We start from the raw sequence: 26,278 nt of genomic DNA, 5'->3' as shown, positions 1-26,278 counted from the left end.
GATTGTTGCTACCCGAAGCCTCCTACTGCAAGACCAAACCCAAGAAAGAAACCACAGGACTCACTGGCCATCACTACAGTCCCGCTTAACCCCTCCAAACCATCATCATGGATTACACCCTCTCCTGGACATGATCCCCACTTTCCAGCCTGGGTGCAGGCCAGTCCTCTCCCACAGAACCTGCAACCTGAAACATATCTTCCACCAGTATGCACGCAAACTAGCAGGAACATCATGCACAAACTCATGCCAACTCTTGCCCATATATCTTACCACCAGCGCACTATCACAGGAGCCACAGATCACACACATCACCGGTTTCATTCCGCTGACACCACAATTATTACGCATCATAGCCAGCAATGCCCCTCTGCTATGTACATTGGCCACTGGCAGTCTATCTTACGGAAGGATAAATGGCCAATCAGATATTCAGGAATGGCAATATACAAAACCTGTAGGAGAACTTCAACCTCCTGGCCAACTATGAGACCCTAAGTTGGCCATCCTGCAGCAAAAACTTCAGGACCAGACTTCAGATGGAGAAACTTCTGAGCTTCAGTTTATATTCCAAATTGCACCATCGCTTCAGGATTAAAGGTGTGAAGCTTGCCAGCTACAACCGTTCTCCTCCTTGGTTTCACACCTCAACTGCTAGAACAGGTGCCTCATCCTCCTCTGAATTACTACCTCGTTATCTCAGCTTGCTATGCCATTTTATACCTGCCTTGAAATTTCCTACATGCAATCTGCGATTGGATATTACCCATGAAAGCTCATGCTCCAAAACATCTGTTAGTCTATAAGGTGCCACAGGATTCTTTGCTGCTTCCTCAGATCTGTCACCTAAAAAGAATGGCTCAGGTTTGGGAATCTCCCTCATATCTTCAGCCATGAAGACCAATGCAAAGAATTCATTTAGTTTCTCTACAATGGCCTTGTCATTCTTGAGTGCTCCTTTAGCATCTTGATCATCCAGTGGTCCCACTGGTTGTTTAGCAGGGTTCCTGGTTCTGATGTACTTAAAAAAATTTGCTATTACTTTTTGAGCCTTTGGCTAACTGTTCCTCAAATTCTTTTTTGGCCTTCCTAATTGTATTTTTATACTTCATTTGCTAGTATTTATGCTCCTTTGTATTTTCCTCACTAGGATTTAACTTCCACTTTTTAAAGGATACCTTTTTTCCTCTCACTGCTTCTTTTACTTTGTTGTTTAGCCATGGTGGGTTTTTTTTGGGTTCTCTTATATGTTTTTTAATTTGGGGTATGCATTTAAGTTGAGCCTCTGTTATGGTGTCTTGAAAAAGTTTCCATGCAGCTTGCAGAGATTTCACTGTTGGAACTGTACCCTTTAATTTCTATTTAACTAATCTCCTCATTTTTGTGATGCTACATTACTAGTAAGTTAATGTCATTAAAATTATAATAATAATTTAATGACAAATTTCCAGTGGAAAAAATACTATGTGACCATGTAATTAAATCTCTTCCATTGTTGTTTGCAATATTGGGGTAGTAGTGGTTGGTCCCAGGATGTTAGAGAGACAAAGTGGGTGACGTAATATCTTTTACTGGACCAACTTCAATTGGTGAGAGAGACAAGCTTTCAAACTTTCACAGAGCTCTTCTTCAGGTCTGGGAAGGGTACTAAGAGCGTCACAGCTAAATAAAAGATCAGGCCAACCGACAACTCTCTGACACCATGTACTATAGAGCAGTGGTTCTGAAAGCTAGTCCACCACTTGTTCAGGAAAAGCCCCTGGTGGGCCAGGCTGGTTTGTTTATCTGCTGGGTCCACAGGTTTGGCTGATCGTGGCTCCCACTGGCCGCGGTTCGCCACTCCAGGCCAGTGGGGGCAGCTGGAAGCAGCGCGGGCCGAGGGATTTGCTGGCTGCTGCTTCCGCTGCCCCCACTGGCCTGGAGCGGCGAACCTGCGGACGCGGCCTACCAGGGGCTTTCCCTGAACAAGCGGTGGACCAGCTTTCAGAACCACTGCTACGGAGAACTCAGAGAAGACCCCACACCACAATTTACCCTGAAACTTAAGGATTATAATCAAATCCTTCCCCAAACAATTCCAAGAGAAACTCTACAAACTCACCCCCATGAACCCACCCCAGTGACCTTTAACATGCTTCCCAAGATACACAAAGGAACCTGCATAACACTTTCAAAAGACAAGCTTGGGGTCTTAAATTCATGAAAACTTTGCTAGACACAAAAAATCATTGGATTTATGGCTTATTACAAATCCACTAGCCCAGAGGTGGGCAAACTATGGCCCGTGGGCCACATCCGGCCTGCAGGACCCTCCTGCCCCGCCCCTGAGCTCCTGGCCCGGGAAGCTAGCCCCTGGCTCCTCCCCTGCTGTTCCCCCTCCCCCACAGCCTCAGCTCGCACTGTTGCCAGTGCAATGCTCTGGACAGTGGGGCTGCAAGCTTCTGGGGCGGCACAGCTGCAGAGCCTGGCCTGACCCAGTGTTTTGTGCTGCGCACTGGCGATGGCGTGGCTGGCTCCAGCCGGGCAGCGCAGCTGTAGTGCAGCCAGGCACCGGTGCTCCAGGCAGCACGGTAAGGGGGCAGGAAGCAGGGGGGTTGGATAGAGGGCAGAGGAGTTTGGGGGTGTGTGGATAGGGGTCAGGGCAGTCAGGAAGGAGGGGGGGTTGGATGGGCTGGCAGGGAGCAGTCAGGGGACAGGAAGAAGGGATGGTTGGATGGGGTACGGGTCCCGGGGGGGCAGTCAGGAATGAGACGGGGGGGTTGGATGGGCCGGTGGGTGGCAGTCAGGAGCGGAGGTTCCCGGGACAATCAGAGGACAGAGAGAAGGAGTGGTTGTATGGGGCAGAGGTCCCAGGGGGCCCATCAGGAATGAGAGGAGGGGTTGAAGGTGGCGGGGGCAGAGAGTGGGGGTGGCATCAGGAAACGGGCGGGGGGGTTGGATGGGGCAGGAGTCCGGGGGTCGGGGCAGATGGAGGTGGGAGCTGGGCCACAACCTCCTCCCCTAACCTGCCCTCCATACAATTTCCGAAACCCAATGCCGTCCTCAAGCCAAAAAAAGTTTGCCCACCCCTGCACTAGCCCCACTTTTTGTGCTATGACTATGTCTTAGAATACGTGTTAACTACTTATGCTAAACAATCTGCTCCATCTTGTTCTTAGCTCTGACACTGAGTATCTTTCCCAGACCTGAAGAAGAGCTCTGTGTAGCTTGAAAGCTTCTCTCTCTCACCAACAGAAGTTGGTCAAGTTGGTCACGCACCTTGTCTCTGCAGTGAAATAGTTAATGTTGACATTGAAATTTTCACTTCTATGTTTCAGACATAAACGTTCCATTTTCATCAATTGGGCAGGTCTCACCTCCCAGAACTATTGTTACAGGCTGTCCACATATTGAGGAAGACAACTCTGCATTTATTTATGTGTTCATTTTTCAAGGGTTTCTTGAACAACCATGATAGCTAGGCACTCTTATTTTTATTTAAATTAAAGCTTAGATTCTGTAGCATCCATCCATCCAATAGCAGTATCACAGAGTCCACCATTCACCACTTGTCTGGTGCCTCTTCCTGGCTGCTCTGGGGATTAGCTCACAAGGTCAACACCCCTTCCCACGGTTGTATGCTGTCACTCCATCTTTCTCCTATCTTGCTTCACGAGCTGCAGGATCCTCTTCATGAGTCAGCCATCTGTCCAGGTCACTCAGCTTCCCAACTTCAGGGTATAGGCCTGCTAAGTCTCTGTCACTCCCAGTGACCCCGGCACTTTCAGTTCACTGCCCCACCAGTGCCATTTCCCCAGTGGTGAGTAGGGAACCCCAGCCTGCCCTCTATTCCGGGTGGTGCTAGGACAGGTAGGGACTAGCCTGCCTTAGCCAGGCAGCACCACCAACGGGACTTTTAATGGCCCCGTCAGCGACGCTGACCAGAACCTCCAGGCCCCTTTTTGACCAGGCATTCTGGTCAAAAATCGGACACCTGGCAACCCCATTGCCAGCAGCAGTCCCTGTCTGGTGCCAACTTCCTGGCTTTATAGGCCCTGCCTGTTACTGTACAGCTGAACCTGCTTGCAATCAACTCCCTGGCTCTTTCTCCAGGTGCAGCCTGTGGAGTTAATAGGCCTACCTGGCCACCTTAACCCCTTCCAGTCCTGTGTGGGGTTGACACCCCATCATCATAGGCAGATATATTAACAATGTTAATTAAATTAAAAATTAACAATGAAAGTAGCCCATGTCTCAGATTTTGTTATAGCAAAACAATTTTAAAATCTCAAGAACACCTAGGAGCTTATTTGTTAGAGAGAGTGGCAATGAAGTTAGTCTCATCCCCAGAAAAAGAATTTAGAAGCCCATTTATGAGTTATTATAACTCAAATAATGAATAGTTCAGCGTGAGAATTCAGTCTCTACTCGGGGCCTGGTCCAAAGCTGACAGCAGTTAACGGGAGCCTTTCCAGTGATTTCAAAGTGCTTTGAATCAGGCCAGGTTCTCAAAGAGTAAGTGCTGTCAGTTTGGGACAATTCATGTGTTATTGGTGCATAATAAATGTGACGGGTTGGGTCACAGAAACCCTCTTGGGACTGCCACCTGATGTGCTGAGACTACTTCTGAGCCCGTTTTCTCTAGCAGCTTGGGACTTCAGTACCCTGTCTTGTTGAGCCAGACATGCTAGCCTGCTGCAAACACAGACCCAGGTCTGAACCACGTCTCCCAGAAGCCACAGGCTTAACTGAAAACAGCTTAAGAAGTGCTTCTGTCTCCAGCACCGAGATACCCAGTTCCCAATGGGGTCCAAACCCCAGATAAATCCATTTTACTCTGTATAAAGCTTACAGGGTAAACGCATAAATTGTTCGCCCTCTATAACACTGATAGAGAGATATGCACAGCTGTTTGCTCCCCCGGGTATTAATTACTTGCTCTGGGTTAATTAATAAGTAAAAAGTGATTGTATTAAATATAAAAAATTAGGATTTAAGTGGTTCCAAGTAATAACAGACGAAGTAAATTACCAAGCAAAATAAGACAAAACCACGCAAGTCTAAACCTAATACAGTAAGAAACTGATTACAGATGAAATCTGACCCTCAGATATTCCAATAAACTTCTTTCACAGACTAGACTCCTTTCTAGTCTGGGCCCAATCCTGTCCCCGGCACAGTCCTTGTTCCAGCTCAGGTGGCAGCTAGGGGATTTCTCATGACTGCAGCCCCCTTTGTTCTGTTCCACCCCTCATATACCTTTTGCACAAGGCAGGAATCTTTTGTCTCTGGTTCCCCACCCCTCCTTCTAAATGGAAAAGCACCAGGTTTAAGATGGATTCCAGTACCAGGTGACATGGTCACATGTCCTGTGAGACCCCCAAGCCTTCATTCTTCCAAGCCTGACTCACAGGAAGCCTTGCAACTAAACAGAGCCATCTACAGTCAATTGTCCTAGTTGATGGGAGCCATCAAGATTCTAAATCACCCTTAATGGCCCACACTTTGCATAACTACAATAGGACCTCAGTTATATTTCATATTTCTAGTTTCAGATACAAGAATGATACATTTATACAAATTGGATGACCACACTCAGTAGATTATAAGCTTTGTAATGATACCTTACAAGAGACCTTTTGCATGAAGCATATTCCAGTTACATTTTATGAAAATATGCTAATGAGTGTGAATATAGTCATAGGTAGTGCAACATCACAACAAAAAATGTAATTCTTGCTTTAAGTGAAAATCCTAATGCAGTGCTAACTGTGGAATTGCTTTGGCACCTTCACAGTACTGAACCTGCACTAACAATAGTACACAGCTGATACTATAAATTAACGTAGGGCCTTATTGTCCTGTCCACCTCTGGGTGAAGAGAGGATGAGAACCCAGGTGTTCAGGAGGGATGCACAGAAGAGGAAAGTGCTGCCTCCTTGTCATTGTCCCCCCTTGCGGAATTAATACCAAATTAGAAAACATGTTAAATCTGGAATTCACACTCTTCTGGGTGAAAAAGTCAAACTGCCAAGCAGAGACTTGTTTTGAGGATATACTAGTAGGGGGAGCTGGCTTTTCTCCTAATGCAATAGTTTTCCACCTTTTTTCATTCGGGACTCCTAAAAAATTTCAAATGAAGCTGCAAACTCCTTTCGAAATCTTAAGACAATCTGCAGACCCCCACAGGTCCGCAGACCACAGGTTGAAAGCCACTGTCCTAACGGATTGAAGCAGCGTGCATCCTGAAATGCAGACCCTGAAATAGAACACGTTAAATAAGAGAACTGGCATATCAAGGCAGACTGTTTAAATGGACCCATGTGAAATGAGAACCAAAAATGACTGTTATGAACAAACTCCTATGCACATTGGACAGTAATTCCTCTCATCCACACACACTGTATATAAAAACTGGAAGTTGGTATAGGACCACTGAAATCTGGTCCTGATTTATTGACCACATAGAATGCCAAGCTATTTACAATAATATATTTCCATCTGCAAAAGCATTTACAGAGTATAAATGAGAGTTAAATTCTTACTGGAGTCAAATAATCCTAACAGAAGGGAATTTATGTTTGTTTCCCTTTTAGGATAACTGTGTATTGGTGCCAAACCTTAACCAGAGGAACAGTGATCAAGATATTTTTGGAGATGCTTGTGACAACTGTCGCACAGTCTTGAATAATGACCAGAGAGACACAGATGGCGATGGGAAAGGAGATGCCTGTGATGACGACATGGATGGAGATGGTTGATAAATCTTCACTTAATTCTTTATAATCACCCAGCTTGTGCTGAGTGTTACGGCACAGCTACACCAGAGTGTTCACAGTGGCGCGGCTGCACAAGCTGCACCACTGTAAACTCTCTAATGTAGCCGCTCTAAACTGACAGGCCCTTGGCTTAACTACTCCAGCCCCTGCAAGCAGCAGTTCTCCCGCAAACATAATGCTGTCCAGTGCTCATGTTGGTGTAACTTGTCGCTCGGTGGGTGGTTTATTCACATCTCTGAATGACATACACTAGTATTGTGTGTGTCCTGTGGTGTAGGCATAGCCTTAGAGAGGATATTTGTCACCAGCTATCAGGCATCTCTAAGGCTGAATACTTCAGTTCTAGTTTCCAGCAGTGATGAGGTAACCCAGCAATACTGTGTAAAACCCAGCAATTTTGACTGTTTCCCTCCTTGCAGTTGGCATGGCTGCAGTAAAGGACACAAATGTGTTGCAAGAAAAGTTCTAACTAACCTATAATACTGCAGCGTGTGAGAACTCTGAATCCCAACAGCAGCAGCAACTCAGGGCATGGCTACACTTACAGATGTAGAGCACTGGGACTTAAACCAGGCCTCGGAGACCACAGCAGGGAAAGTGCTGCCATGTGTTCACACTGTACACACTTTAAATGGAGGGGATGAAGTGTGTTGTGTGTATGTGGGGGGAGACACAGTGTGTTTCGGTGGGCAAAGAGTGTGTCAGCGTGCTGTCTTGTAAGTTCAGACAGTGGCAGGAGGAAGGCGAAAACCCCTGACATCAGCCCCGCTTCTCTCTCTCTCTCACACACACACACACACAAAAACGCATGCCTCTGCAGCAACAGGATTCCACAGTAATGGTTTGCCTTGTCGGGGAGCAGATAAGCATGCTGGCTGTCGAAACAGAGCTTTGAAAGGGGATCTCCACATGCCTGCAGCCAAGTTCTAAACAATGACCAGAGTGTCCACATGACTTCAGGGGATTATGGAATGTTTGTGAAGGCCAATCACAGCACAATAATGCAACACGTCATCCACACTGACACCCCAGCGCTCCAGCCAGGGTGCAGCAAGATCTATGCGTCTTGTAGAGGTGGATTACCAGGAGCGCTCCAGGTGCAGGGTCCGGGCACTCTAAGTGCCTTGCCAATGTGGACCCCTCAGAAGTTATGGCGCCTGGAGCAGATTTAATGCGCTTTAGCTTGCAAGTGTAACCAAGCCTTAGACTAAAATGCAGTAAATTTGGGGACAACGTCAAACACATCTTCTCATGTGAGTTTTGTCAGAGATCACACATTCCATCTCTGCAAGCAACTCCTAGTTGCAACCTTTTTGTGTAAATACTGGGGGGGTTGCTCCACCCCAAGCCCTAGGCACTGTGTAACAGTTAAACACCACAATAATTCATATAATTAAAAGGCTGTTGAACATTTTAATGGACTATCAATACTAACAGCAAAACACCCCAAACCTCTTCACACTAATCCACAGGTCCAACTACATCCTAGCACAACTGACTGCCTCCTGCCTGAATGCCCAAGAGATCTCTGTCATGCAACATTTTATTCTCATTGCTGCGTGGGGCTTGGGAGAAAATCAAGTCACCTTAAATATAATAATAGGAATGAAATGTCACATGATACAAACTATGCGGTATGGGGACAGAACACAGTGAGGTGTGCAGGAAAATGGAATGCAAGGCAATGTCTTTCATGAGATGCTCCTAACCTTGATTTACACAGAAACAAAACAGATTTGCTGTTAATGTTTATGATGTAATCACACACTGTGCCCCAAGTGAACTGCTGCAGGCGTTGGTGATGGCTGAACAGCAATGCTGTATTCTGTGAAAATACATAAACAGATGCATTTGGAAAATACACGCATTTGGAAACCTAGAGAATAATTTTGACTAATAGCGATGATTTTTCCAGGTATTAAGAACCTTTTGGACAATTGTCAGAGGGTTCCCAATCGGGACCAAAAAGACGGGGATAACGACGGTGTTGGTGATGCTTGTGACAGCTGCCCCACTATCAGCAACCCCAACCAGGTTAGTGAGGGGAAGAAAAATCTATAGGATACCACAAGCACTCAGTGAAAAAGTGACCGTGAGCACCAAATAACTGTAGCAGGACACAACTGGAGCTGCAAGAGATCAGCTCCCATTTTGTTAAAGGATATGTAGAAAAAACTTCTGAAACTTTGAAAGCTTGAGTTTGGAAAAGGAGACTGGAAATAGGAACAGATAGGTGCTTTTTCACACTATGCATGTCTCAGTGTGCACCTCCTGTGATCAATATGCTGCAACATATCCCATCTGTGGTGGGCCAAACCCCAATCCTGTAAAAGTCAGTGGGAAGACTCCATTGGGTGTACAAGTTCATTACATATATTTTTTCTTTCATTAGGGCCAAATCCTGATTTTCTTATTCAGACAAAAAATCGTATCACCAGAGACTCAGGCACTGAGTAAAACAGAATAGACTTGCTACATTTGTTTGTTCAGTTGTGTAACATTTTGTTCAGCTGTGTAGGCTTATTTTTAAGTTACATATGAGGGAAATCTCTTCTGGAAAATGAGGGTTTATTCATTTTCAGTATCTCAGGCAACTTCTTTTTAATTCCTTCAGCTAGAACCCCAGAAACTAGTACCGTCCAATTTAATACTAGGTTGTTTTTCTGCCCTTGTTAAATAGATTTTCTTTTTTGGATCACCCACATAACCAGAAGATATATTTTATAAAAAGAACTGATCCTGCCAACATAGTACTGTCATTTAAATATTCTCTCAGCAGTTAATACTACAACTTCCTCTGTTTCTGTTTGCAGTCAGATATTGACAATGACCTGATTGGAGATTCTTGTGACACTAACCAAGACAGGTACAGTACCCCCTATCTAATATCAATACTGGGTTAAATTTAGCCCTGGCATAAGCTAGTCTAATTCCACCCAATTCAGTAGAGTTGCACCCACACTCCCACCAGGACTCAGTTCAGCCCTAGGTTATTTTCAGTACTTCCTGCCCAGTAAGAACATACTTCGTTTTCATTACATAAAATTCTCTTCTGAAATAACGATCATTCATAGCCATAGTCATCAATTACTGTTGCTATTACAGTAGGTAAAACATCCCCCTCCCTTCTACTTTCTCCCATGCACATATCACCAGTTCAGGTCCAAAAAAAGGAATAGAAAACAGGTACATGACATGATTCATAGCTGATTCCGTAGAAACAAAACTGGCAAGCTCCACACAGAGCTTATATTATCAAATAAACACAAATCAAAATCAAAACCAAAACCATGCAAACAATTTTAGGGTGAGGAGTTTTCCCCACTAAACACACAAGAGTTCACTATAACAAAGTTTCATTGTAAAAGGCAAGGACCTACCTGAAAAAATGCCCCTTTCACTTTAGCATAGGAGTGGTAGTAAGGTCTCTCTTCATCCCTTGCAGATACTAGGCAAAGCAGCGGTAGCTGAGGGTGTGCTGGGGAATCCATGAAATGCCATTTCTTTTCTCCCAAAGGCAGCGACTGTCACAAGACCAGCTGCATTCACTTTTACTCCATGATGAGAGCAGCTCCAGCAAAACCAATATTACAGGATTTTATTTTACTCCTCTTTCCACAAGGAAAAGGCAACTACTACTTGCCCCTCCTGAAAGCAGAGAAAAGGGGAAGTGATTAAATCCCTTAGGGATGCACAGTGGAAACCACTGAGGCTGGGTCTGCACTAAGGATTTCTTGAAATTACCGTACCATCATCTATCCTCATGTATGGGGATTAGCTTTATCATGGAGTGAAGCTTCACTGCAAAGAAAATGAGACCTTGCTTTCACTACTAAAAAGGTGTGTTTTCTGTTTTGGGGTAGCTATTACACAAGCTATCCAAGGGTAAAAACACAGTGGAGACAAGGCACTGTGGTTTTTCCATGAGGTAAAAACAGGTTATAGCTACGCTACAGCTGCTACAGTGACATAGCTACAGCACTCCAGATGTGCAGGTGTAGCACCGTAATGTAAATGCTTCCCACATCCACAGAAGGGGCTTTTCTGTCAGTGTAGTTAATCCACCTCTCTGAGAGGCAGTAACTAGGTCAAGGGAAGCATTCTCCCATTGACCTAGCTGCATCTACACCAGGGGTTTGATCACGTTAACTACAGCACCATGGGCAGTCGGTGAACTGGCCGATGGGGGAGGCTAGTCCCCAGCTCCTCCCTTCTGCCCCTCTAGCCCCACAGAAGCACAGAGAAACACCCTCATGGCCACCAGCCCCCTCCATCCCAGCTCCAGGCCGCCCAAGCATCCCCAACCCCAGAGCACCAGGCTGGCGCATGGCACCATTCTAGTGCCCAGAGCACCAGGCAGGCAGCGCAGTGTGGCCCCAGCGCCCGCCGCCTGGAGTCACAGAGACAGTCCCCCAGCCCCAACAAGCCTGGGGCACCGAACAGCAGGAACTGCAGGAAGGGGACCCGGGGGCGGAGTATGGGTGGGGCCACACCAGGCTTTTTGGGGCATCTCAGTCTCCCCCAGCCTATGATACCCACTGCCCATGTACAGCACTCAGGGCATGAAATTTTTCACAGCCCTGAGCAATGTAGCTAGGTCAAGTGTAGACCAGGCCTAAGTTGACAGCGCTGTATCCTCAACTGGGATTGAGCTCGCCTAGTTTACCTTGCGGTAAATCTAAAGTGCCTTATCTCTACTGTGGTTTTACCTCAGGGTACCTCACACACATTTGTTATTCAGAGACAAAAAGGTCACTTTTTTTAGCAGTGAAGACAAGTCATGACTGTTCGCTGATAAACGTTGCAGCTACTCCTACTCTCACTGCACTTCACTGCACTCTGTCTACTCTAGGCCAAAAGGTACTGGGAAAAAACATTGCTGGAATGCCTTGAGTTTGCAACACCTCCTACCCCTACATAACACAGCCCCAGGTGCTTCACCAGCATGGGTTATACAGATTGGTTGCTGCACCTGAGGTAAGGTTTTCAGAAGGAGTCTGACGGAGCCATTGTATCTTATGGTGATTTCACTACACCACAGTCAGGAAGCCACAAGTAGGTTTGGAAGGACTAGATTTTTATTGGTAAATGTTGATTTCACCGAACGCACACAAAATATTTCCATCTATAACAATAGCAATTTACAGATAAGGAAAGTCAGATTAAATGCTGCTTGAGAACTTTAGTAGAGTCCTACCTCCATTTGTATAGCCCATGTTGTAATACGGGCATTAGCTGAGCTGGAGCTAGTGCCATTTAGATATGGCTGGAAGGCAGTTCCTCTGCTTCCCCTCTCCCTCCTCCTCCAACCCCCGTGATTTACCGTGTGTTAATTTTAAGAAGAGGGAGCCTCTGAGGCAAGGACACTGCCAGGGTCAGGTGTAGGGGGGTCTCTGCTTTGCCTGGAGAATGCAGCCTCCTCCCCATAATTTGGCACAACAGTGTACATTTAAATGGATTAAAAATTAGAAAAGGCTTAAAAATAAACACTGATTTAAAAAAAAAATCAAATCCCGCCAAGCCTAACCACTAGTGATGCAGTTGTAACAGTTTAGCTGGGCCTCAATGCAGAGCTGCTGCTGTATGGACATTTCCCCCAAAAAACCTGTCAGTGCTGAGTACCATGGTCCATCAGGAACCCCAGGACACACTGGTACAACATGACTTTTAATTGTGCTGTATTTAGATACCTCAAAATGTTTGTCGAAAAGCAGTGTTGCTAAACCATGGCAAGGAGAAGCCAGGCAGATAACCACTTCCTGTTCTCAGTGTCCTCACATTCAAAAACTGAAGCTTCACTATAACCAGATTAACTAAGAGCAAGTTTCACTGTCCCAGATATCCCATTTCATGGTCCTGGTGAGAGTTTTCCTTTCATTACATGCTGGCATCAGGATCCATCTGATGGCATCAACTGTACTTTGTATTTCATCAAAAACTATGAGGCGCCCTTGTGGCACCTTAGAGACTAACAAATATATTTGGACATAAGCTTTTGTGGGCTAGAACCCACTTCATCAGATCTAGCCCATGAAAGCTTATGCATAAATTTGTTAGTCTCTAAGGTGCTACAAGGACTCCTTGTTGTTTTTGCTGATTTGCAGAGTAACACAGCTACCACTCTGAAACCTGTCACCATGAAAGGCTTTGTATTTCATGATTGCTTGGTTTTGTGCTCTAGTCTGGGGACAAGAACTGATTCTTTGCCGGGGAGGGGGAGGACTCTGTGTGTGTGTGTGTGTGTGTGTGTGTGTGTGTGTGTGTGTGNATGTGTGTGTGTGTGTGTGTGTGTGTGTGTATGACTGTGTGTGTGTGTGTGTGTGTGTGTGTGTGTGTGTGTGTGTGTGTGTGGTTTATTGTTTTGTTTGAATTCATAGTGATGGAGATGGACACCAGGACAGCACAGACAACTGTCCCACAGTCATTAACAGCTCCCAGCTGGACAGTGATAAGGATGGGCTGGGTGATGAGTGTGACGATGATGATGATAATGATGGGATTCCAGACCTCACGCCCCCGGGCCCTGATAACTGCAGACTGGTTCCCAACCCAGGACAGGAAGATGACAACAGTAAGTCTGTTCTACCCACCTATGCAGTTAGTGAACATGCAGTACACTTACTGTAAGGCAGCATATTCTCACCAAGGGGAACCAAGTTCACATAGGCCCCTGTTGTCCAAAATCTAAAGGCTGATTTCTCTTTTGTACAGGAGAGAGCCCTGTTACTTACAAGTCAGGACTGATACATATGAGTAGCAGCAGCCAATGGCTCTATCTCATACTCTGGGCCAGATTCTGTGCTGCATCTCTCAGGAGGGCACAGCTGGGGTGGGGAGAGGCTTTAAGCCATCTTTGGACATCCCAGATTGTAGGCTACTCTGGGGTCTGGGCAGCCCAGGGACCATTCTGACTTACAGAAGCCTTCCTTGGCTGCCTGTGAGCTGCTGCCGTCACACCTTTGACACCCCCCTTCTTGCCCCAGCATGCCCCTACCATCGAGAAATTCCCTCAGGAGGCACCTAATGCCCTTCATGCTGCTGGAATGGCATAGAGGTGCTAGCAGAAGCTAGAATTTGGCCCTTGGCTCTCACTTTCATGAACAATGTGAATTCACCAAATTTATTCAGATATGAAAGATAGACTCACATTAGGATCCCTGTGACTCAGCCCAAAACAGTAAAATCATCTATCTGTCTGTTTTTCTTAAACTAACTAACTTGTAAAATATCCCTGGAAGATTTTTCAGTTGTCACCAGAACAATGATGCAAAACTATCTTAAAAACAAGCCAATACTGTAAAATCTCAGTACTTCTCATTACTGATTGAGGGTCCCCATTGCACCTTACTAAATCTTGCAAGCAAGCAAATGACTAAACAATTTACAAGGCAAGGAGAATGCATCACAGAATATACTTTATTTGTTAATTTGGATATTTGTATTTTTATGCTTAACTAGAAAATATTTCTAAAAACAATGGTGTCTTGGTCATTTGAGAACTCAGTGTGGAACTCTGCTGTCAAATCTTTGCTTACAAGTGGCAAAAAAAAGTTATTTTGTGTGTCATTATGTGGTATTAATTTTAGTCCAACAAAAGTGCTATACACTTGTATTCTGAATTTTGCTTGATCTGTTAGCCATGTCAGATCAGAGTACAGCTAATAGTGTGTTTGTTAAATCCTAATAAAACATCTGTTGCACATGTCTAATTTGCTGTAAATTTCAAGCACTTTCTGTAGGTTCCTTTGCCACTCTTAGATCAACAACTTGTGTTTGGCTAAAGCATATCTTCCAGAAGGGCAACCAGTCTTGATTTTAAGACATCTAGAGATGGAGAATCAACCACTTCTTTCAGTAGTTTGTTCCAGTGGTTAAGACTAAGGTGACTGTAGCTGCATTGTAAATAAGTCCCCTTTTGTTTAATTGATGCATTCAGGTGATGGAGTTGGTGACATATGTGAATCGGATTTTGACCAGGACACAGTAATTGATCGAATTGATATTTGCCCTGAGAATGCTGAGATTACCCTGACAGATTTCAGGGCTTATCAAACTGTGGTTCTGGATCCCGAAGGTGATGCTCAGATTGATCCTAACTGGGTGGTTCTGAACCAGGTAAAAATATATTCAACACCATTTAGCTGCCAGAAGCAAATCATTATAAACCAAAATAAAAAACCTGCGCTGAACTTATCAGAATCTGTAATGCTTTAGCAAAGAAATGAAAATCAACTGATGCTTGGAAAGGGTATTTTTGAAAAAGTGTGCAACTAAGTTTGAAGTTACACATACTAACACATAGGCTAAAATAATTACAGACACAGAAAGCTCATTCTGGGAGAACTTCCCTGCTGCACAGAGGGTGAGCATGAGGCCAATGTACTGCTTTGGGATGTCTCATTATAGTAATTGCAGTATCACCCTATTGTTTATCATGCCTCAATAACGTAATTAATTTCCCCTCTCAGGGTATGGAGATTGTACAGACTATGAACAGTGATCCTGGCCTCGCAGTTGGTATGGACACCTTTTTTGTACTCATATTTTGCAATAGAAAAGGTTTTGGCATGTGGTCAAGTTTTCTGCCAACTATTGGTCTTAACATAGTGCATATCCATTGCTCTAGGTTACACAGCTTTCAATGGGGTTGACTTTGAAGGCACCTTTCATGTGAACACGGTGACAGATGATGACTATGCTGGCTTTATTTTTGGTTACCAAGACAGTTCCAGTTTTTATGTGGTAATGTGGAAGCAGACAGAACAGACTTATTGGCAAGCAACTCCATTCAGAGCTGTTGCAGAGCCTGGCATTCAGCTTAAGGTACTGAGCTAAGTATCATCATCAAATCTGGTGGCTCAGCGTTCTCTGTGTAATGACTACCCAAGCATACAAGGAGTTGGCCATATAATGCCTATGTTGTTCTCACACCATTGTTGGGGGACCACTAGCTCTTTCCTAAAGGAAAGGTTAATTTAATGTCAGAGTGGTACCTTACGTATGTGCATCACTTTAATAAGTATATGGAAATGCAGAGGATAAGCTGAATCCACCAAAATTTGCGTGCCAGTCAATGCTTATTAAAAATGAATAAGGCAGCTTTCATTGGTTGACCTAGAGTTGAAATGGGCCTTTTTAATTAGAATAAATACATTAAAATCAAACCTGGACACAGATCTCCTTCAGTTCCTAAAGTGACCATTTCAAAGAGGCCGTGTGTTTGTCTAAACCAGAACTTCCCCAAATGTGGTCCACACTCAATAGTAGCCCATTGAGACCTTCTGATCACATGCTGCTGGCTTCTCCTTGTTCCTAGCTGCTAAATGAAAAGACAGCAAACATTAAATTCTTTTATTTCTCCTTGTAAGCAGTTGCTATAATTGGCACAGGGATGTCATGAGCTTATGTTTGGGGAGGGGAGGTGTGCACAAGGCAAGCCCTTTGGTAAGATGTGATCTCTCTATGAAAAGTGAGAGCTCCTGGTCTAATGCTTAAAGGGAAAATTCTCTTTGTTCACTTTCTAAACTATGCCATATTTGTCTAGGCTGTTAAATCTAAGACTGGCCCTGGTGAACACCTCAGGAATTCACTCTGGCATACTGGGGACACCAATGACCAAGTCAGACTGCTATGGAAAGACCCCAGAAATGTAGGTTGGAAAGATAATGTCTCTTATCGCTGGTTCTTGCAGCACAGACCCCAGGTTGGATACATCAGGTAGGGACTGGCTTGTTTAAACCTTTGTAGAGCTAAACAGCAGTGACTGGTTTTTTTAGATTTGTGAAATTCTATTTAGTGTGGGGTGGTTTTGTTTTTTAGAAAAAACAAACCCCCTATAATGACAAATATTGTCAAATGTCTCTGGGCTTTGTAGCTGCTAAAGACAGACACTGCTATTATGCCTGGTTGTGCTTTAAAAGATTTTGAAAATACCAGTGACATCACTTCTAGAAACACATTCAAATCTTAACATTTCACAGATATTTGATTTTTGTATGAGTATTCTTTAATGTTGATCCTTTGGAATATGTAAAAATAAACTGTGATAATTTATCTATAATACCAGTGTAACAAGTAACAGAACTAATGAACCAAAGCTGGCCACACAGAAATTGTAAAGATAGTAAAACAGAACATTATCAGTAATTAGCATGACATGAGATATATTTCCATGATGTAAGCAGTGTTAGTGTAGCTGTGTTGGTCCCAAGATATTAGAGAGAAGGTGGCTGAAGTAATATTTTTTATTTGACCTACTTCTGCTTGTGAGAGAGATAAGCTTTCGACCTTACATACAGAGCTCTTCTTCAGGTAACCTTGTCTATATGAGATATGACCTCAATATGTTCTCTGAGTGTATGTTAGCAGAGAAGTTCTTCTTGTCCCTATGATGTTTACAAATTGTGAGGGGCAAGACAAGTAGTCATGATGGTGGAATTCACACTCTTTGAACAAAGTCCGGAAGTAGTGAGGCCATTACTGCAGTCGTCTATTTAAGTATTAAAAGGCAAACGAGATGTTGATCCAGCTATAAGACTATGGGTTTGGCTACACTTGCGAGTTACAGCGCAATAATGGAGCCCCAGGTGCACTAACTCACTCCCCGTCCACGCTGGCAAGGCATGTAGAGGGCTTTGACTCCGCGGCTACAGCGCTGCTGGTAGTCCACCTCGGCAAGTGGAATAACCTTTGCGCCCCCCCTGGAGCGCTGCAACACCAGTGTGGACGAGCTGTTGCATTAGTGCGCTCTGATCTGCCTCCAGAAACGTCCCATAATCCCCTTAAGTCAAGTGGCCACCCTTGTCATTGTTCTGAACTCCTGCAGGAATCTGGAAATGCCCTTTCAGAGCTCTGTTTCTGACAGCTGTCATGCAACTCGTTACTGTGGAATGCTGTGTGTGAGCAAGAGAAGCAGGGGGGGGAGGAGGAGGTCTGCTGCTGTCTGAACTTACAAGGCAGCATGCTGACATGCTCTCAGCCCCACCAAAACCCATCTGTCTCTCTCCACAAACACACAACACACTCCCTGTCACACTCCACCCCACCCCTCCCATTTTAAAAGCACATTGCAGTCACTTGCATGCTGGGATAGCTGCCCATATTGCACCACTCCTAATGCCACTGCAAGTGCTGCAAATATGGCCATGCCAGTGCACTTGAAGCTGTCACTGTGGCCAGACTGCAGCGCTTTCCCTGCTGCGCTCTGCGAAGGCAGGTTTAACTCAAACAGTCTACATTTGCAAGTGTAGCCATGCCCTATGATTCACTCAGTGAGAAGCCTTTACAAATTGCTCTTGATTTTTAATCTGTTTTTCAGTAGATCTGGATTTACAGATGTGATTTGAGTGATGCTGGTGTTTGGCTGACATCCATGGAGAGGTGTAGGTCTCCTAAAGAAACAGGGCATTCTATTTTGTTAATATCTAAGAAGGGCAAAGCGACAAAAGTGAGAAAGCATTTTAACAAGAAAACATCATTCAGAATCAGGGCCTTAATCTTGGAACATTCAAGTCAATGGGAATAGGCTCTAAAAGTATTATATGAAAAAAACTCTAAGTGCACACGGCCCCATCAAACCAGTTGCGTATTTACACTCTTTCAAGTAAGTTGAATTGGACAAAGGATTTAATAAACTTCAACATTAATCACAATTTTTGCAGCTCCCTGCCTTTTAGCATGTGCTCAGTATACAGCCACACACTCTCTTTTTAGTAACTCCAGTTAAAAATCCTCAGAAACCAAAGTGGATAAAGTGAGTCTTATTTAATCCTTCGAGAACAAGGGCCTTCAGAACTAAAAGTGAAAGTCTGAGCCAACGCTTGGGCCATACCTCACTACAGTATGTTATGACTAACTATAGCAGCCCTGTGGAATACGTAGCACCACACATTTCTTGGAGACTTCAGCAAGGCCTAGGAATAGGTTCAAAAGCCAAAATAGCCCAGGAGAGTTGATTGACTAAATTCACCAGCTGTGCTATTTTTGAAACACCCGAATAAACAAAAATCAAGGATGGTAAATGATTTCTTTTTATAATGGTTTTATAAACAAGGAAACTCTTGGGGAAGGTGTCTGTATTTCCATATGTGTTTATACAGCTCCTAGCACCATGGAGCCCTGATCCTGATTAATAATAATAAATACTGATATTTACGGGTAAGTACACAGCTGAACGGTTGGTGTAGTTGGTATGGAGCTAGCATAGCCAACTGACTCCCCTGGTGTGCGGAGCATGCTGGGATGAGAGTGGGCATGTAGGGTTGCCAATTTTCTAATTGCACAAAACCAAAAACGCTTGCCCTGCTGTGGTCAGAACATACTGTGCTTTAGTGATCCCCAGCTAGCGTAAGGCCTCCTACTCAGCTGTTAGAAACTAGCCTAATTTGGAGCAACTCTGCCCCTTCTCTACCCCACTGGCACAGCCCTGTCACAGCTAAGGGTTCTTACCCTGGTTTCTTTTCAAGCTTATGGTGGTATGGTCCAGAGATTAGTCTAATGAGCTTGTCACAAGGTAGACTAAAGAAAGATATTATAAACCTTTTGCAAAGCAGCTGTGGCTATTTGAGAGCTAACAGGTTGCGTTTGTTTTATTCTGAAGGGCAAGATTTTATGAAGGTTCTCAACTGGTGGCAGATTCTGGAGTAACTGTAGACACTACCATGCGTGGAGGAAGACTTGGTGTTTTCTGCTTCTCTCAGGAAAACATTATTTGGTCCAACTTGAAATATCGCTGCAATGGTAACATTTCTCTTAGAGCGACTCAACTCATGATTATCAAATGACCTACTGTACTAGAGAATAAGTAGTTTGCGGTTTGTTTTTTTTATTAAGCACTTTGCAGCCTTCACCAGCAAATGAATTTGTGAACCATTGTGCCTGACGTGGCCTATCTTAGTGTGGGTCACGTCTCACCAGAGGTAGAATGAGCAGCTCAGCTGCTCTGTTGCTCCTGATCTGCAATATACATGTAATCTGCCAGCACAGTTGTGCCCTTGTATGGACCATGCTAACTACACGAAGTAGGTGCCATTAGAAATGTTACTAAAAGACCAAATGGACAACACCTTAAAGTTAACCATACAGCAAGTGTGGCTTTGTCCTCAGTGAATTAAATATGATGTCCCACAGCACCCATCGCCTGCACCAATACATCCACTGTATGGGATGTTAGCCAACCCACACACCAGCCAAACTGCTGCTGCTCGACTCAGTTAATGGAAGGCAGTTTCTTGTACCGGTTTTTATGGTTACAGTTGTTGCTATGAGCTTCCTCTGCGTGATGCCTGGCACCACAGCTGAGAAGGCATCCTCATCTGCAGACAGACTTTAGACATTTCATGCCTCTTCAGTTTTGGCCAGGGCTCCTTCTAGCTGAACTCAGAGCTCTAATGTAGTGAGTCAGCATGAAAATCTCTGAATTAATTTTAAAACAGTGATGCAATACACACATTCCTGGGCTGTCGCCCCCACCTCGCCTATCCCGTCACACTGCCCTGGTGCTCCCATGTACTTCGTGTACACAGCTGTGCTTCCCCTTTAAGTAACGGGTACACTTTTTCCTTATTGTATGAAATTCTTCTGGAGGAATTGTTCACGTGAGGCTATTTCTGTCACATCAACTCATCAGTCTTATAGAAGCGGAACACAATCACTTCTCTCTTCTCAGACTCAAGCCCTGCCTGACTAAACAGTCCCCTGTTTAATGTCATTATAGTCCACCCAAGTACTGAAGCAAAGCCAGTTAGCCAATATCGCAGTGAGCAAATGCTGACTGAGCTAGTAACTTACATTTGTTGGAATTACACATTTAAATCCAAATCTCCGGCCCAGAACTCATCCCAAGGTGACATGTTGCATGTTTAATGAGAGTTGCCAGCTTAGAATACGTGAAGCAGGCTCTCAGAGCTGCTGGCGTTTGCTGCAAAGGCTCTGCCTTTAGTTTCAATGACAAAGCAAATTGCTTTGCTCAGAAATGTTGTGATTCAAATGAAAGGAAGACCCGGGGTGACAAGTGTAATTGGCACTTTATGAAGTGACAAGAGTTCTTAAGATTAGAAATTTGATTTTCCACAAAGCATCTCCCCTCACCTCCCCTCCACTCCCCCACTTTAGCAGGTGTAGAAAAAAGGTTCAAAACTGACAGGCTCTGCTTGGCAACAGCTCTGCTTCCTAAACTACATCACTGACTCTTCCATAGCAAAAGCACTATTGCCACCTATTCAGCAGTACCTTACCTTATGGAAATAGCAGCGCTGCCAACTCTCACAATTGTAACACTCATCTCACAATGTTTTCTTCATGCTCCAGTTGCTGGAGTCAAATGATCTCAGCTTTCATTTAAAAAAAAGTTTCTCTCTAGCCCTCACCATTTCAGAGACAAGCTTGAACCCGTGATCCAAGTGAATCTAAACATTTAAAAATACACGTGGCAAATTAAAAGCCCCCCCCCCTTTTAATCTCACTGATTCTTGAGCCAAATTTGTGATTGACTCATGATTTTTGAAGGCTTAAGGCTGGCATTACTGGGTCCGAGTGGAAATGTGTCTGGCTTAGGTCAGGGCATGGATCTGAAGCCCCGTACAGCTGAGTTCCTCAGACTGTTCATTCAGCTATCTGCCTCGGAGGCTTTTGCACCTGTTCCCAGGAGCTTCAGGTTAGAAGCCAAGGGATTTGGCACAAAGGTTTAAGGGGACACTGTTCACGTGAAACTAGTCAATTTCCAACCAAATGAACTACAGTCATTTTGGCAAAATTGACCTGCCAGTTTTTAAATCTTTTATTATTGTTTTAATGGTTCCCTTGCATGTAGCTGTGTGAAAAGCCCCCCCTAACAGGTGACACTGGCTGGCTGTAGCAGGAAGCAATGCAGCTGAATGTGCAAAGTTCTGACAAAGGCACAGAGTAAACACAAAAAATATTTCCCTTCTTGTCTCTTTCTGTAGAGTCCTTCAGATGCAGTTTGTAATAGGACGTTTTCAGACAAATGTGATTTTGAAATTGACACTGTCAGCTTCAAGGATTTTTAGCTGCAGACTGATAAATCCTGCATGGTATTTAAAACCAGGAGATAGATTCTTCGTGACACTCTAAAGATAGCTGGGCCAAGAGTAGGAAAAAACCTGCTTGTGAATGTTCCGCTGAATTTGAGAGAGTGTATTTTGGTTCCACCCCATTCCCACAATGTTCCCTAGCAGCAAAGCATTTGACCACTCAGCCTTTATTAGCCCACAAATACCGTCAGCTTGAATCATCACAGGCAGCAAATTATGAGTTGCTTGTTCAGTTATAAAATTCACTATTTTCCCTGCTGTGGTTTGTTACACAACCACACAGTGCAGAGAGAAACTGTGCCCAATTCTTGAATAATCTGCAACTCAAAAAAGTTATTCACAGAAATGATTCAGCAAATCAAAAATTCAGCTTGGAACTTCCACATTTCTGCTTAGAGGCAATTCTGATTAGAAAAGGAGGCATCATTTAGCCAATTAGTTATTCATTCCCAATTAGCCACATTGCTCTAGTCCTAAACACTCATCAGCTACATAGGAAGAAGACTAACCTTTGCATATTTTCTTGTTTTCAGACACCATCCCAGAGGACTTTCAGGAATTTCAAGCTCAGCAGCTTGGAGTTGGAGATATTTAACACAGAAAGCAAACTGATGTTGCTATTTCAAACAGTAAAGCAATACTTTCATTCCTGCTATGATTTTTTTTGTAAGAGTGCACACTGCAGCTCCTGTGGCTGATATAACTGCAGACTTTTTATGTAAATATGAAAATAAAAAGTAGATAAAATAGGCTGGGGCTTCCCTTTCTTTGGAAATTGCTTGGCACGCTGCCTCATGGAGTTTAACGTAAAAACGCTTGGCTATGAACTGGGAGGCACTACTTTGCTTGCGCGCACACATAAAACAAAGGATGCAACCAGCATGAAATGATCAGTGGTTCTCAGAGTTGTAGAAGGCCAAGTTGGAAGCAAACTCTTAGGTCATCTAGTCTATGCTCCTGTCACAGGAGGTTTGTTCCCCATGGGTAGCTCTTTTCCAGTCTAGTTTTTTTGTGTCTTCAGTGAGAAAGGATCGGGTCCCACCCTTTCCCATGGACTATTCCAGACCACTCCCTAATAGGCTACTCTGAGAATTGTTCCTGATTTAGTCTAAGTTTTCCTTCTAATTTCATCCATGAAAAGCCAGCTTCTACCCACAGAAATGTCTGAAACTAATTCTGCAAACAGTGGGGTTTGGCCTCAAGCTCTAGCTCTTCAGTTCTCCAAGGTTCCTGGCAAGCAGTGTTAATCACAGACTCTCTCAGCTGCATGCTCCATGTGTGGAAGTAATTTATGTAGTTAAACATTCACGATTGTCTGTGTCTGTTCAGAGTACAAATCAGCATGTAGAATGGTCTGTTCTTAAAGTTGCTGTGCTGGCCTATTTGAGTCACTTTGGAAAAATCTTCAAAACAACAGCATTAAGAGAAATTCCTAGTGCAGATAGGAATTTATTTTAACTGCCCACAAGATGGCAGCATTTAATCCATTCACTCCAGTGAAAATTTCTACAGATACTGAAGATTTCTCCTTTGTGGGAGGTATAAGCCTAAACCACAAGGCGGCTGAAGGCATGGTCACGGGTTTCTCGCTCTTCCTCTGAATGCTATACCCGAAAAATCCATACGCCCCCTTCCACTCTTGTAGGAAGAATCCTATTAAAATCTTGGGTCATTTTCTTGGCTAGGATCCATTCCACTGAAGGGAAAAGAAAACAAGGCGTTCATATTTCTTAGCAAAACTGAACCCTGCAAGCAGTAAAGTCTAGGGGCTGGTCTACACTACGAGGGGAAATCGATCTTAGATACGCAACTTCAGCTATGTGAATAATCTAGCTGAAGTCGAATATCTAAGATCGGATTACTCACCCATCTTCACTGCGCGGGATCGATGTCCGCGGCTCCCCATGTCGATTCCGGAACTCTGTTGGGGTTGGTGGAGTTCCGGAATCTATATAAGCGCACTCGGGGATCGATATATCGCGTCTAGATGAGACGCGATATAGCGATCCCCGAGCAATCGATTTTAACCCGCCGATACAGCGGGTAGTCTAGACGTAGCCTAGGATATTCATCCTCTGGGCTTTTTACTGAGGGACAGAAGAGGAATAAAGATCGTCTCTGTTCCTCTGCCCCCCACCCTCCCATTCCTTCATCCTTCCAGGATCCCTGCCTCGCTCCCCACTGCTACTCAGGGCTGGTCTACACTGGGGGTGGTATCGATCTAAGATATGCAACTTCAGCTACATGAATAGTGTAGCTGAAGTTGAAGTATCTTAGATCGATTTATCTCAGGTCCTCACAGCGCAGGATCGATGTCTGCGGCTCCCCATATCGACTCCGCTACCACCGCTCGCTCCAGTGGAGTTCCGCAGTTGACGGGAGCGCGTTCGGGGAATCGATATATCGTGTCTAGATGAGACGTGATATATTGATCCCGAAAAATCAATTGCTACCCGCCGATACGGCGGGTAGTCTGGACGTACCCTTATAGTCTTACTCCTACAGCTCCACATGGGACCATCTCCTTTCCTCTCCTCCAGTGGGTTCCTAATGAGAGTGATTAAGGCTGTTGGGGAGATTAGTCATCTTATGAACAATAGATGGAGGGAGGGGGCAGAGACTACGGAGTTTTCAGGAGTCCCCTCATGTTCCCCAAAGGTTAGAAAGTGCCTCTCTCTCTCATCTCCCAGCAGCCTGGCTGAAAACTTTGGAGTCTGGCTGGTCCCTAAGGTATTAGACAAATGGGGACAGGTTGTGCTTAAGCATCAGCCCAATGTCTTGCTTGCCTGCTGGCAGTCAAATGGGGTACCACAAGCCATAAAGGATACGAATATCAAAACATATAAAAACAAAGGTGATTGGAGTGATTGGATAACTGCAGAATAAGTTCTAAGTGCTGCTGGCAAGGTGTTCACACAGGGCCTTCTCAAAAGACTGCAAGTTCTTCCTGAATGTGTTTATGCAGAGAATCAGTGCAGCTTCCATGCCAGTAGATCTATTATCTACATGCTCTTTGCATTGAGCCAACTGCAAGAAAAGTGTCAAGAACAAAGAAAAACCTTTCTGTGTGGCCTTTGTAGATCTTACAACAGCTTTTGACCTGGGCAGAAGAAAGGTCTTTTTCAATTGTCAGAGAGAATTGGTTCCCCCACCCCCACCTCAATCCTCTTCACTGTGATTCAATCGTTCTATGATGGCATGAAGACTACAGTCCAGTATGATTGGGATTAGTCTAATCCACAGTGGTGTCAAACAGGGATATGTTTTGGCACCAATACTCTTTAGTATTTTTTTCTCTGTCGCTTTGGCATGCTTCTCATCTAGCACTGAGGGCATACATCTCCATCCAAGATCAAATGGAAAACTTTTCAGCATTGCACACTTTAGAGCAAAAAGCAAAGTCAGACATCTGCTGCTAAGAGAACTATTTTATTTTGCCAACACCACAGGGCTCATCACATACAATGAAGAGGTGCTTAAACAACTTTTAAGTAGTGTTATGACAACTTGTTATGAATTTGGACTAATAATCTAAAGAAGACAATGTTTATGGCACAAGACATGTTTGCTGCACCAGAGATGTCAATGGTTAACAACATGCTAGAAATCGTGCATAAAGTTTTGTGATCTAGAATCAACTGTATTTGATAACTTATCTCAAGATTACTAACTTAATTATCACATCAGGAAAACAGCTACCACATTCGGTCAACTGACCAAGCACATGTGGCGTCATAGGAAATGAACATTGAACATCAGGATACAGATCTACCCGCTCTGCCTTCTGAGCATGCTTCTGTATGGTGGTGAAACCTGGCCCATATGCAGCAGGCATGAAAGAAAACTAAACACCTTCCACTTGTGAAAAAACAAAGTTTCGGACACCTCAGAAAGCAAAATTGCCAAGTCTCATCACTACACACAAACACAGATGTCTCCCTTAACTTGGTCATCTGCACTGGATGGCCTATGGATGCATTCCAATGGATCTTCTATGTGGAGAACTTGTGATGCCAAAGCTACTGGGCCAACAAAAGCTCAGGTTCAAAGACATTTCCAAGAATGATCTGAAAACTTTCAACATCAACCCCACAATCTGGGGAGATGCAGCTAGCAACTGGCTATGTTGGAGTCCTGAGCTATGCCAGGGAGTCAGAGGCTGAAGAGATATGGCTGAGAGAGAGGAAAGCGCAGCTGGCCTTAAGCACTAGTGGTGTGCCAGCTTCATCCTCTGGCAGTGCATTTTATGCCTGCACTATTTGTGGCAAAGACTGCCATTCGAGAACAGGACTGTCCAGCCACCCGCCATGCTGCCACAGGGGACACAGCAACTGAGCTGCTTTGGCGCTTATACCATCATCTTTTGAGATTTGCCACCAGGCCAAATTTATCTGGATTGGTGTCAGAGTTACACCAAGGAAAATTTGTCCCCTAGTAGCCTAAAAGTTAGCACACCAATAGCATTTTCCT

The 26,278-nt window shown here is 44.3% G+C and overlaps 1 protein-coding gene across 1 annotated transcript in view; it reads left to right on the top strand.

The window, feature by feature from the left end:
- The window catches only part of THBS4 (thrombospondin 4), a 67,242-nt gene extending 44,730 nt beyond the window's left edge, over nt 1-22,512 (top strand). Inside the window, exons 13-22 of the mRNA XM_032765014.1 lie at nt 6,576-6,735; nt 8,674-8,792; nt 9,572-9,624; nt 13,136-13,329; nt 14,695-14,873; nt 15,227-15,275; nt 15,385-15,581; nt 16,303-16,475; nt 19,357-19,496; nt 22,342-22,512. Coding sequence (XP_032620905.1) covers nt 6,576-6,735; nt 8,674-8,792; nt 9,572-9,624; nt 13,136-13,329; nt 14,695-14,873; nt 15,227-15,275; nt 15,385-15,581; nt 16,303-16,475; nt 19,357-19,496; nt 22,342-22,403 — 1,326 coding nt within the window. The 3' untranslated portion in view covers nt 22,404-22,512. The remainder of the gene's footprint in view (nt 1-6,575; nt 6,736-8,673; nt 8,793-9,571; nt 9,625-13,135; nt 13,330-14,694; nt 14,874-15,226; nt 15,276-15,384; nt 15,582-16,302; nt 16,476-19,356; nt 19,497-22,341) is intronic.
- Nucleotides 22,513-26,278: the final 3,766 nt, after the last annotated feature.

The sequence above is a fragment of the Chelonoidis abingdonii genome, chromosome 6 (genome assembly GCF_003597395.2).
Source record: "Chelonoidis abingdonii isolate Lonesome George chromosome 6, CheloAbing_2.0, whole genome shotgun sequence".
In the NCBI taxonomy this organism is placed as follows: domain Eukaryota; kingdom Metazoa; phylum Chordata; order Testudines; family Testudinidae; genus Chelonoidis; species Chelonoidis abingdonii.
Note: the sequence above shows the minus strand (reverse complement) of the source record. Positions and strands in the feature narration are given on the sequence as shown.